Consider the following 13,982-nt stretch of genomic DNA (forward strand, 5'->3'; position numbering starts at 1 on the left):
GCCCATGACATTCCCCTTGCTGGACATTTGGGACAAACCAAGACGTGGGAGAGGTTAGTCAACCACTTCTACTGGCCCAATATGTCCAACATGGTTAAGGAGTTTTGCCTCTCCTGCCCCACCTGTCAAGCCAGTGGTAAGACAGGTGGACATCCAAAGGCCCCCCTCATTCCACTTCCAGTGGTGGGGGTTCCCTTTGAAAGAGTGGGTGTGGACATAGTTGGTCCACTGGAACCTCCCACAGCCTCAGGAAATATGTATATCCTAGTAGTAGTGGATCATGCTACCAGGTATCCTGAAGCTATTCCCCTTAGGTCGACTACTGCCCCTGCAGTAGCCAAGGCCCTCATTGGTATCTTTACCAGAGTGGGTTTCCCTAAGGAGGTGGTGTCTGACAGAGGTACCAACTTCATGTCAGCATACCTAAAGCACATGTGGAATGAGTGTGGAGTGACTTATAAATTCACTACACCATACCATCCACAAACTAATGGCTTGGTGGAGAGATTCAACAAGACATTAAAGGGCATGATCATGGGGCTCCCAGAAAAACTCAAAAGGAGATGGGATGTCCTCTTGCCATGTCTGCTTTTCGCTTACAGAGAGGTGCCACAGAAGGGAGTAGGATTCTCACCCTTTGAACTTCTGTTTGGTCATCCTGTAAGGGGACCACTTGCCCTTGTTAAAGAAGGCTGGGAGAGACCTCTCCATGAGCCTAAACAGGACATAGTGGACTATGTACTTGGCCTTCGCTCTAGAATGGCAGAGTACATGGAAAAGGCAACCAAAAACCTTGAGGCCAGCCAACAGCTCCAGAAGTTTTGGTATGACCAAAAGGCTGCACTGGTTGAGTTCCAACCAGGGCAGAAAGTCTGGGTTCTGGAGCCTGTGGCTCCCAGGGCACTCCAGGACAAATGGAGTGGCCCTTACCCAGTGCTAGAAAGGAAGAGTCAGGTCACCTACCTGGTGGACCTGGGCACAAGCAGGAGCCCCAAGAGGGTGATCCATGTGAACCGCCTTAAGCTCTTCCATGACAGGGCTGATGTGAATCTGTTGATGGTAACAGATGAGGATCAGGAGGCAGAGAGTGAACCTCTCCCTGATCTTCTGTCATCAGACCCAAAAGATGGCACAGTAGATGGAGTGATCTACTCAGACACCCTCTCTGGCCAACAGCAAGCTGATTGTAGGAGAGTCCTACAACAGTTTCCTGAACTCTTCTCCTTAACCCCTGGTCAGACACACCTGTGTACCCATGATGTGGACACAGGAGACAGCATGCCTGTCAAGAACAAAATCTTTAGACAATCTGACCATGTTAAGGAAAGCATCAAGGTGGAAGTCCACAAGATGCTGGAATTGGGAGTAATTGAGCGCTCTGACAGCCCCTGGGCTAGCCCAGTGGTCTTAGTCCCCAAACCTCACACCAAAGATGGCAAGAAAGAGATGAGGTTTTGTGTGGACTACAGAGGGCTCAATTCTGTCACCAAGACAGATGCTCATCCAATTCCAAGAGCTGATGAGCTCATAGATAAATTAGGTGCTGCCAAATTCTTAAGTACCTTTGACTTGACAGCAGGGTACTGGCAAATAAAAATGGCACCTGGAGCAAAAGAGAAAACAGCATTCTCCACACCGGATGGGCATTATCAGTTTACTGTTATGCCCTTTGGTTTAAAGAATGCCCCTGCCACCTTCCAAAGGTTGGTGAATCAAGTCCTTGCTGGCTTGGAGTCCTTTAGCACAGCTTATCTTGATGATATTGCTGTCTTTAGCTCCACCTGGCAGGATCACCTGGTCCACCTGAAGAAGGTTTTGAAGGCTCTGCAATCTGCAGGCCTCTCTATCAAGGCATCCAAATGCCAGATAGGGCAGGGAACTGTGGTTTACTTGGGCCATCTTGTAGGTGGAGGCCAAGTTCAGCCACTCCAACCCAAGATCCAGACTATTCTGGACTGGGTAGCTCCAAAAACCCAGACTCAAGTCAGGGCATTCCTTGGCTTGACTGGGTATTACAGGAGGTTTGTGAAGGGATATGGATCCATTGTGACAGCCCTCACTGAACTCACCTCCAAGAAAATGCCCAAGAAAGTGAACTGGACTGTGGAATGCCAACAGGCCTTTGACACCCTGAAACAAGCAATGTGCTCAGCACCAGTTCTAAAAGCTCCAGATTATTCTAAGCAGTTCATTGTGCAGACTGATGCCTCTGAACATGGGATAGGGGCAGTTTTGTCCCAAACAAATGATGATGGCCTTGACCAGCCTGTTGCTTTCATTAGCAGGAGGTTACTCCCCAGGGAGCAGCGTTGGAGTGCCATTGAGAGGGAGGCCTTTGCTGTGGTTTGGTCCCTGAAGAAGCTGAGACCATACCTCTTTGGGACTCACTTCCTAGTTCAAACTGACCACAGACCTCTCAAATGGCTGATGCAAATGAAAGGTGAAAATCCTAAACTGTTGAGGTGGTCCATCTCCCTACAGGGAATGGACTTTACAGTGGAACACAGACCTGGGACTGCCCATGCCAATGCAGATGGCCTTTCCAGGTTCTTCCACTTAGAAAATGAAGACTCTCTTGGGAAAGGTTAGTCTCATCCTCTTTCGTTTGGGGGGGGGGGTTGTGTAAGGAAATGCCTCCTTGGCATGGTTGCCCCCTGACTTTTTGCCTTTGCTGATGCTATGTTTACAATTGAAAGTGTGCTGAGGCCTGCTAACCAGGCCCCAGCACCAGTGTTCTTTCCCTAACCTGTACTTTTGTATCCACAATTGGCAGACCCTGGCATCCAGATAAGTCCCTTGTAACTGGTACTTCTAGTACCAAGGGCCCTGATGCCAAGGAAGGTCTCTAAGGGCTGCAGCATGTCTTATGCCACCCTGGAGACCTCTCACTCAGCACAGACACACTGCTTGCCAGCTTGTGTGTGCTAGTGAGGACAAAACGAGTAAGTCGACATGGCACTCCCCTCAGGGTGCCATGCCAGCCTCTCACTGCCTATGCAGTATAGGTAAGACACCCCTCTAGCAGGCCTTACAGCCCTAAGGCAGGGTGCACTATACCATAGGTGAGGGTACCAGTGCATGAGCATGGTACCCCTACAGTGTCTAAACAAAACCTTAGACATTGTAAGTGCAGGGTAGCCATAAGAGTATATGGTCTGGGAGTTTGTCAAACACGAACTCCACAGCACCATAATGGCTACACTGAAAACTGGGAAGTTTGGTATCAAACTTCTCAGCACAATAAATGCATACTGATGCCAGTGTACATTTTATTGTAAAATACACCCCAGAGGGCACCTTAGAGGTGCCCCCTGAAACTTAACCGACTATCTGTGTAGGCTGACTAGTTTTAGCAGCCTGCCACAAACCGAGACATGTTGCTGGCCCCATGGGGAGAGTGCCTTTGTCACTCTGAGGCCAGTAACAAAGCCTGCACTGGGTGGAGATGCTAACACCTCCTCCAGGCAGGAATTGTCACACCTGGCGGTGAGCCTCAAAGGCTCACCTCCTTTGTGCCAACCCAGCAGGACACTCCAACTAGTGGAGTTGCCCGCCCCCTCCGGCCAGGCCCCACTTTTGGCGGCAAGGCCGGAGAAAATAATGAGAAAAACAAGGAGGAGTCACTGGCCAGTCAGGACAGCCCCTAAGGTGTCCTGAGCTGAAGTGACTCTAACTTTTAGAAATCCTCCATCTTGCAGATGGAGGATTCCCCCAATAGGGTTAGGATTGTGACCCCCTCCCCTTGGGAGGAGGCACAAAGAGGGTGTACCCACCCTCAGGGCTAGTAGCCATTGGCTACTAACCTCCCCAGACCTAAAACACGCCCTTAAATTTAGTATTTAAGGGCTACCCTGAACCCTAGAAAATTAGATTCCTGCAACTACAAGAAGAAGGACTGCCTAGCTGAAAACCCCTGCAGAGGAAGACCAGAAGACGACAACTGCCTTGGCTCCAGAAACTCACCGGCCTGTCTCCTGCCTTCCAAAGATCCTGCTCCAGCGACGCCTTCCAAAGGGACCAGCGACCTCGACATCCTCTGAGGACTGCCCCTGCTTCGAAAAGACAAGAAACTCCCGAGGACAGCGGACCTGCTCCAAGAAAGGCTGCAACTTTGTTTCCAGCAGCCTTGAAAGAACCCTGCAAGCTCCCCGCAAGAAGCGTGAGACTTGCCACACTGCACCCGGCGACCCCGACTCGGCTGGTGGAGATCCAACACCTCAGGAGGGACCCCAGGACTACTCTGATACTGTGAGTACCAAAACCTGTCCCCCCTGAGCCCCCACAGCGCCGCCTGCAGAGGGAATCCCGAGGCTTCCCCTGACCGCGACTCTTTGAATCCAAAGTCCCGACGCCTGGGAGAGACCCTGCACCCGCAGCCCCCAGGACCTGAAGGACCGGACTTTCACTGGAGAAGTGACCCCCAGGAGTCCCTCTCCCTTGCCCAAGTGGAGGTTTCCCCGAGGAATCCCCCCCTTGCCTGCCTGCAGCGCTGAAGAGATCCCGAGATCTCTCATAGACTAACATTGCGAACCCGACGCCTGTTTCTACACTGCACCCGGCCGCACCCGCGCTGCTGAGGGTGAAATTTCTGTGTGGGCTTGTGTCCCCCCCCCGGTGCCCTACAAAACCCCCCTGGTCTGCCCTCCGAAGACGCGGGTACTTACCTGCAAGCAGACCGGAACCGGGCACCCCCTTCTCTCCATTCTAACCTATGCGTTTTGGGCACCACTTTGAACTCTGCACCTGACCGGCCCTGAGCTGCTGGTGTGGTGACTTTGGGGTTGCTCTGAACCCCCAACGGTGGGCTACCTTGGACCAAGAACTAAGCCCTGTAAGTGTCTTACTTACCTGGTTAACCTAACAAATACTTACCTCCCCTAGGAACTGTGAAAATTGCACTAAGTGTCCACTTTTAAAACAGCTATTTGTGAATAACTTGAAAAGTATACATGCAATTTTGATGATTTGAAGTTCCTAAAGTACTTACCTGCAATACCTTTCGAATGAGATATTACATGTAGAATTTGAACCTGTGGTTCTTAAAATAAACTAAGAAAATATATTTTTCTATATAAAAACCTATTGGCTGGATTTGTCTCTGAGTGTGTGTACCGCATTTATTGTCTATGTGTATGTACAACAAATGCTTAACACTACTCCTTGGATAAGCCTACTGCTCGACCACACTACCACAAAATAGAGCATTAGTATTATCTATTTTTACCACTATTTTACCTCTAAGGGGAACCCTTGGACTCTGTGCATGCTATTCCTTACTTTGAAATAGCACATACAGAGCCAACTTCCTACACATTCCTAATGCTGTTCCCTCTTAATGCATTACCGATGATGGGTTACTGTTGAGAAACATAAGAATTTGAAAAAAATCTTCAAGCAAAACCACCCTCCTATAAATGTTTCTGACTTCAGAAAATACTTGTTGAAAAGACCAAAAGCTTTAACAAAAATTCAGTCCAACTCTTCCTATATAATAAAAAAAGAGAAACAACAAGAGAATATAATTGTCCATACCACACTTAAACATTAGGGCAGCAGTCTTATCCCGACTACTCTCCCACCCCAACTGAGGCTGTGGCCTTTTACTGGGCATACCCAAATCCACAATGGCACTTCTCGAAAAGCCTTCTGTCATGCATCACCACCCCAATCCTAAAATAACTCTAGTGATGACCACTAGAGGCCTGCATTACCTTACAAATAGCACATATAGCTCACAAGCTACTATTCCAAAATACCTTAAGGTCCTGCAGCAAATCACAGAAGATGATTGAATGAAAAGTGATAAATCTTCCCCTGCTTCTGTGTAATGCTATCTGTATTTAACCACCAATTCCTTCTTGACCACGGACTCCATTTTGTGCTTAGCTTAGCTTCAAATGCCGTCACCTTGGTGGCGCAGGCATTTTTCCCCGCACAGTTTAAGGTGTTTTCGCTTCCCTCACAAGGGGTGGGAACACATCATGGGGGGTGCAACGTTGATAAGAGTGTACAAGGAGGAGAATGTTTATGGCAGGGAAGGGTACAGCTCAGGCTTGGAAATACATCTAGGGATCTGGCCAATCTCTTTGTGTGTTTTTCAGAACTTACCCAGTACAGCCAGCACTTGAATTTCACAATTTACCCAAAGGGAGGGGATTACTAGAACCTTTCTCTTAAGTTTGCTTAAATTATATAAGGTTGGGAATATTGGCGCTGGGGCAGAAGGAACTCATTACTGAGTGTGGACGCATTGCTTGGAACAATGCCATTGGGGAAATTTCTCCTGTCTCGGGTGTTCCGAGTTCCACAACTTAACGTTGGCAGACAAGGATGATGTTTGAGTCGATCCCCATGGTGATGCATTTCTTAATATCTAGCTTCACTGTGTGCATGCATAAATATACTTATTCACTGCATATATATTAATTGTTGAAATATTGCATTTTCTCAGATTATAATTATCTAATTGCTGTGATTATTTTAGTAGCTGGACGTGTGTTGCTGCATTCAAATTAAGTGCTCGTGTTGTTATTTTTGTATATTTGTGTTGGAGACCTGGGAAGTGCCTCAATCAATTAATTACTCAAACTAAGTGTGCTGCATTCTTTAGCTTTGTTCCCTCATAGTTTGAAGCAGAGCAGAACATGCTGCTTTTCCAAAACAAAGAAAAACAAGACTTTGAACCAGAAAGACATGAGACTGGACCCAAATCTTCTATTGTTTAGAAAAAAATGAAAACTCACCAATAGATGCAACCACCCTGTGTACAACACTCCCCAGATACATGTTCTTCTTTTTCTATCAATAGTTGTTTCACCCACTGACTGTTACTATTGTCTTGGCAGTCTCCTGTTACTCTCTAATTATCTTACACCTGTGGTTCCCAACCTGTGGTCCAGGACCCCTGGGCGTCCGCAAAGCCTCCTCAGGGGGTCTGTGACTGCTTAGAAAAATCAATAAAATTAACAGATTAGGTCCCCAGCTTGCAGTAATGACTAAGTGAGGGAGGTCCCCAGATTCCATTAATGATTCAGTGGGGGTCCCCGAGTTCCAGTATTGCTAAAGTGGGGGTTCACAGAAGTCAAAAGGTTGGTAACCACTGTCTTATGCTATTGCTTTGTACCTGTGATATTTTATCTTGCAAGGCCAAACACTCTCTACAATCCATGTTCACTGTTCTGGGACGTTGAATGACACTAATTATTACTGTAGGTTGCTTACATGACTGACTGTTGATTTGCTTTGCAGTTAACATAACTTGCATCTTTTCCTAAAGCCTGCAGTTCAACATGCAGCCAGTGCAGTCAATTAAATTGATACAACAATATACATGAAACTGAATGGGAGAGTAGGACATTCTCTGGACATCTGCTAAAGTTACGAACTTGTGCTCTTTAGTCATTCCTTAAGTTACAGAACTCTTGTCAGAGAAAAACATCTGGATAAAATATTTCCTTCCTGGCAAAGAATTCATCCAATCGGGTAAATGTGAGAGTTCAAGACCAGGCAGTGGCGAGTGGCTTGTTTATTGTAACAATCGAGGGCCCCACTTTGATACAGGGCAAGAGAACCAACTAATTGTGTATCACATGTTATAACATAGCATACAGCAGCAGCCTTACTGAACGTATTCATGACCTGCACTGTGAATTCAAGCAAAATGTGGTGCCCATAGCGGTATAGCGACAACTTTCTAAACATTCCAGAATACTCAATAATAATGCATTGCCAACATCCCTATTGTGAACAGCCAGAGAATACAAGTCTCTGTCAAATAAATCTTTTTAGAAATGGATATGTTTGGGGCCACAACTGCTAATGTAACTGACCAGGTTTAATGGTGGTTAACCTGCAAATCAAAAAAATGCTGGCTTGCGCATTTTGTGCAAGGGATCTCCTTCTGGGATATGTGTAGGCAAGACCAAACGGTATTGAGAAACTAGGTTGAACCTACAAGGCTTCACAGTGCGGGACCTTGGTAGCACAAGTCTGCCTATCAATTGAAGATGATAGGCACTTCAGTGTGTAGATTAATTTAGATTATGGATGTAAAACACATTGGGCTTCAGGGTCTTGTATTTTAAATCTGCGGTTTTAGCCTCAACTATGTTACTCATGTTGATCAATCTAAAAAGTACCCTCCTCTCCTTCTCATCTGCTTTTGGTATAGTAAATATGTAAAGCCTCTCTGCAACTACATAGATGCCGAATTCTTTCCATTTTAGAGGTGTGGTGCCTAGCAAGCACTGTAAGTTATTCTAGATAAAAATGAAGGTGTCAAAGGATTTTGAGAAGCCTATGGTGGAAGCATAGGTGTTGGGAAATGCTGTCATCTTTAGTTAGTCTGTGACACCTACTTCCCCTGTAGACTTATCTGTGGACTCTACCTAATGCTTGTCATGTGTGCTGGAGTTAGAGACTGGACAATGACTTAGTGGAAATCGGACTGTGGATGTAAACTGGGTTTCCCAGACAAACTCATCAGAAAAGCATCACTACTGCATCACTGCTCTCACACTGTTGCAACCATATTTCACCCATCTGCTTTGAGTGGGTGTTTCAAAGGCCCCACAAAAAGAGCAGTCAATGGGCGGAAGAACTGTTTGCTCGAGAAAGGTGAGCAGTGGAGAGATTGAGCCAGTGAGGAAGTTTACCTTCCTTTGATTGGTACCTATGTCCTACACTTGGTGCGCCTTGGTATTATTGTTGCAGTTGATCCATTAGATGAACCACACAATGTCTGGCAACAGTGGTGATCTTGATTCATGGATGAGATTGTTGGACAGCCTGAGCAGGGGCTCAAATGGATAAGTGTGATCCTGTTTGAATTTCTTTGAGGGAGCGCTTCATGAGGTGCAGAATTTGTAGAATGGAAGTGGTGTGAACACTGCTGGAGAGATTGTGAGGGAGGTAGTTAAATCGGAGGACTGGACAGACCAGCTTATTGCATGCAACTATACAGAAGACGGTTGTAATGTAAGATTAGACTAGGCTCTTTTTCACTGATGTACAGCTGGAACCTTTGTACAGAAAACATTGACTTTGGACATCCGGAAATATGTGGCTGTTACAGAGGCTTGCATCCTCAGTAGGCTTCTCAATATGACATGGTAGGTCATGAAAGCAAAATCTGTTTTTGCACAGGCAGGTGTCATGCCTTTAATTCAAAGGTTACATATACATGCTGAATGATTCTCCAGTTTGTTTCTTGTAGGGTGCTTCTTTCGAAATGGTGGGCTTGAAAGTGGGCTGTTTTTGCACAGGCAGGTGTCATGCCTTTAATTCAAAGGTTACATATTCATGCTGAATGATTCTCCAGTTTGTTTCTTGTAGGGTGCTTCTTTCGAAACGGTGGGCGTGAAAGTGGGCTGGAGAGTATGGATGGATAAGTACCTTTCTGAGGGAAAGATGGGATGGGGCAGGGAATTGATGAGAGCTGGTCTTGTTTTTAGGGTCGAGCCTGCGTCGCTTGCGCATGCGTTTCACTAAGCGAGACGCTTTAGTAATTAAAAAGGGCTCGGAGCCCTGTCCACGTCACGCCAGTGTTTGTCATTGGCTTGTGGGTTTGCCTGTTAGAATCTGCTTGATTTCATTAGCGGAAGGCATGCATATGTCATGCCTTTTCCGGTGGATAGCCCTCCTCAAGCGCATCGACCAAGGATAGAAAACATGAGAGGCTCGCTGTTTTCTGTCCGGCTCGTGGACTACTTTTTCTCTATTTTCACAGCGCGATCTCGCTTGGCAGCAGTCGAGGGCTTTACATAATATCGACCCTGTTTCACAGTTAATTGCACTTTTTCCGGTTAGTACATAAATGTACTTTTGCCGATAGGTTTCTTACCAGTGAAAAGTCGGGTTAGGAGTTTACAACGCTATCAGCTCTAACACGAGCAAACGTGAGACCCGTTGCATTGCAAATGCTTGTTTCATTATCTCCCTGCTTTCCTCTTCCTATTCCTTGACTCCCCTAAGGAGCCCCAACAGTTTGTTATAGAGGTTTTAAACGTTGTGAGAAGTTTATTCAGTAAATACATTTGGGGATTTTGTTAGCATAGTCTATGGAGGTTGTTTTTTTTTTTAACCTTTTCAGTTCGTCGGACGGCCGGGAGCCACTCAATGCTACAGTGTTCGTCCGTCCGCGCACCTGGCTCTTTTTTTAAAGAAACAACCTTGGGAGCTGGGGGAGAGCTTCCCCCAACTCCTGAGGTTCTTTCTTTGTTTTCATCGAAAGGGCTATCAGCGCTGATCCCATTTCAATGGGGAAAAAAAAAGTGAAATGAGCCCTTTCCAGTAGTACCTTACCCAAACAGGGATCTACCCACTAGACACCAGAGATAGGGAGCAGCCCTTTGGGCAAAGGTGTTTGCTCACCCATTATTATTTTGGGAATAATTCAGTCTTTCTGCCCCCACCCATGGAGGGTGGGAGGGGCGCAGATAGGGGCAAAACCTCCGAACTGCCCCTTCCCCAGGGGCATAAAGTGCACTAGGCACCATGGACTACTCCAGCAAAATGGGCATGCCAATGCCCCCACCTCAGCATAAGAGGGCACAGTCTTTCTGTCCCCCCCATCCCCCCAGAAGGATCTAGCGAACATAATAGTATACTGCTTTTGTCAATCGGCCATTGGGACAAAAAGTAACAGATGAAAATGTTGTCACAAATGCTAAAAACGTTTCCTATTCATTTTCAGTATTTCTTTATTTCAGCAGTTATTTTCCTTGGGAGAACATTGAGGGATCTACAAATATGACCCATTGCTGAATTCACAATTTTGTCTACTTAACAGAAATGTATAGCTTTTTTGGATCACCCATGGTTTTCAAACTGTTTTCACCACAGACTTGGAAGTAGGTTGAAAGCACAACAAATGGGGCTACCTCTCAGAAAAATGCTAAAGCTGTGCTACAGTTTTCTGCTTCAACTCTGCATGTACCTGAAAGCTGGGAAGATGGTGATTTTAGTACAGCAAACCGTTCGTGGATGCAATTTTTAGGAGAAAAAAACAGACACTTTATCTGGAGCACTCTTTCACTTTTTTTTTCTTTCTTTCTTTAAAATGTTGCTATATTTTGCATATTTTCTCAGTCCTCTCCGGAGGAATCCACAAACCCTGGGGAACCTTTAGAATCCCCAGGATGCTGGGGGAAAAAGGATGTAAACTTGTCGTGGATAGCTTATGTGTACAAAAAAAGTTATGGAGGTTTAAGTGTGAGCTACTTCAAATACCCAAAAAAGGGCTTAGCAGCAAAAGTGTTTAAGATAGGATCATTGTTGTGTTCAGTCTACCGTCTATTACTAAATTATTGTGCACAAAAAATATTTAAAATTTACAAGGCAGACTGTCTTCACTGAACCTTTCAATTGAAAACAAAGATGTCTTGATAATTCAGTATTGTGTAAATTTAGTTGTGACGGTCTGCTGACATCTTTATGACTAAGGACATGGAATGTAGTCTTTGCAAGGTTGATAAGCAAGTATCAATTTTTGTTTGGTAATTATAGTTGTATTTAAAATATCGTCATCCTTTTCACGTATTTAATATATCGTCATCCTTTTCACGTAGCATGCCGATAGTCATTCTTACCGCACTACTTCATGTACATAAATGGGAGGCAGTTGATATTCAGATACTTTACCACGCAATCCTCTCAGTCCAGCTCAATTTCACCCCAGAACTCCTTGTTCAGTATCCTAACCACAGTTTTTCATGGATGGCTGCAAACTTTCTAAAGTTCAACACATCAAACACTAAAAATAAAATCAATAAAGAGAACCCTTCCAACTGGCCAGAAGTGATGGGAACCCTTCAAATGCCTGTTATAGTAGTACTCAATCTGGACATCTACATAGAAACTGACTGCATCCTCTAACATCAGATTTCCAAAATTACCACTGCCTGTTCTTGGCAGCTCAAACTGCTGAATAAGCTTTTGCCTTGTATTGACTCACGTCATTACTCCTCGGTCATACTTACTCGATTAAAATCTTGTCTTGATTATGGAAAATCTTGTTATCTGGGTCTTCTAGACAAACTCCTCAGACGTCTCAAGCTGGTACCAATACTGCAACACTACACATTGTGGACACACACCACTGCAATCATTTTTAGCTCATCTATCAAGCATCTGCTTGTTTAGAAGGGGTGCTTTTCTAATCCTTGGTTGTCATCTGTCTGGACATTTGCTGTAAGACCACCAGCTTGTAACCTCCAATTTCCATCTTCATCGCCCCCTGATTACCATATGGCCCATCGGCCAGTTTATGTTGGATACCCATAAAGGTCATACAGGAAGATTTTTATAATATATATATATATATATATATATATATATATATATATATATATATATATATATATTATGAGTATTCTCATTAGCTAGTACTAGGGAATTGACTAAATGTCCAGCCTTTCTCGTGGTTGCTTTTTCTGCTGGCAATATACACAGGAAAGAGCATGCTGGAAGACCCACCCACTGCCTATACCACCATATATTCCAAGTTCCAGGTCCAGTAACACAAGACAAAGGAGCTTGATAACACAACTCATATGGGTGTCTATCAGGGTTTTACACCTAAGTAAGTTGAACAATGGTAGACGTCGGCTCTAAATGCCAAATTATCACAGTCACTCTCACTGAACCAAAATTTGTGTAAAACGTATTAGTGCCTAATTGTGGCAGTGATGAATAGTAACTGTCGGGCGGTATAATTGGGCAGTCATTGAGTAGTTGAGCGACCACGTTAAGAGTACTTAGTCATATCAGCAGTTTAAGACACAATATCATGGTAACAGTTTTGATAGTGGAAAAAATATCAATTGATCTGGTTTGTCTAAGAAGCTGAAAAAGACACAAGTCTTGTTTCCAAGTTGCATTAAATTGCCCCTGTACTGTCCATAGATTCTATATATTTTTTTTATATATATGTGTGTGTGTGTATGTATGTGTGGATATATATATATATGTATATATATACATACACTGTGTGTGTGTGTGTGTGTGTGTGTGTGTGTGTGTGTGTGTGTGTGTGTGTTTTATATATTTCCACAAAGTAATGCGGCCAAAGCATCATATCTTGTTATGTTTTTTTTTTTTTTCTTCTACCTAGAAAACTCACGTTTGGTGCTCCGGCACATTGTAAAGCTGTTCTCTTTTATTTATTTTTTAACTGCTTGGATAGCATTCCATTTTTGTCCCTCCCTTTTTCAGGATAAACTTCAGAGTGGTCTGATCACTCTAAGACGAGAGGCTCAGACTATTTTGGGAATGAAGAGCAAAAAGGAGAATGAGACGAAGGATCTTGAGGTATGTATTTTCTCCTTGTCAGTTAATCTTCAGACTCTGCTTTACATTTGGATCCAGAAACACACCTTTCAGTTCTTTGCAAATGATGGTCTTAAGGTGAGTTAACATCTGAGATGTATTCTGACCCATATCTTTTGTACTCATTCTACTTTTTACTCTGTACACCTTCAGAAATCCCTAGCGTAGAGCTATCTTAACATAAGTTCTGCCCTTTTTTTAGTGTTTTGTGAAGTGCATTTTGAATCGTGGACTCGTCACTGATTTTCATGAACACCTAATAGCCCAACCTATGTTGTCCATGGAAAGGTTTACAATAGGAACCCTTTTTGATAAATAAACCATGTTACTGGTATGTAGAGAAAGCAGCCTCCATAGATTTCAACTGCTGTCTTAAAAAAAGACATGAAACGTAGTAGACAGATCCCCAGTACAGCCTTAAATACTGACTACTATTTTTTGGCTATGTTTAGCTAGGTTTGCTAAGATATTTCCAGATTTGGACCTGATCTAGAACATTTGGTTTATGCAAGTTTATTTTTTTTGTCCTTTCTTGCAACTGCACCATATCCTGCGTTTACGATTCGTAGGGTGCCAATGTTGGCAAGACAGTATCCACATGCATTATGTATACTGTGCCTTTTTGGCAGCCTACACTCTTCAGGAGTGCACAGTTT

The 13,982-nt window shown here is 44.4% G+C and overlaps 1 protein-coding gene across 1 annotated transcript in view; it reads left to right on the forward strand.

Moving 5' to 3' along the window:
- The window catches only part of LOC138299216 (E3 ubiquitin-protein ligase TRIM39-like), a 101,226-nt gene that overhangs the window by 42,311 nt on the left and 44,933 nt on the right, over positions 1-13,982 (forward strand). Inside the window, exon 4 of the mRNA XM_069237340.1 lies at positions 13,213-13,308. Coding sequence (XP_069093441.1) covers positions 13,213-13,308 — 96 coding nt within the window. The remainder of the gene's footprint in view (positions 1-13,212; positions 13,309-13,982) is intronic.

This window comes from Pleurodeles waltl, chromosome 6 (assembly GCF_031143425.1).
Source record: "Pleurodeles waltl isolate 20211129_DDA chromosome 6, aPleWal1.hap1.20221129, whole genome shotgun sequence".
Classification (NCBI taxonomy): Eukaryota; Metazoa; Chordata; class Amphibia; order Caudata; family Salamandridae; genus Pleurodeles; species Pleurodeles waltl.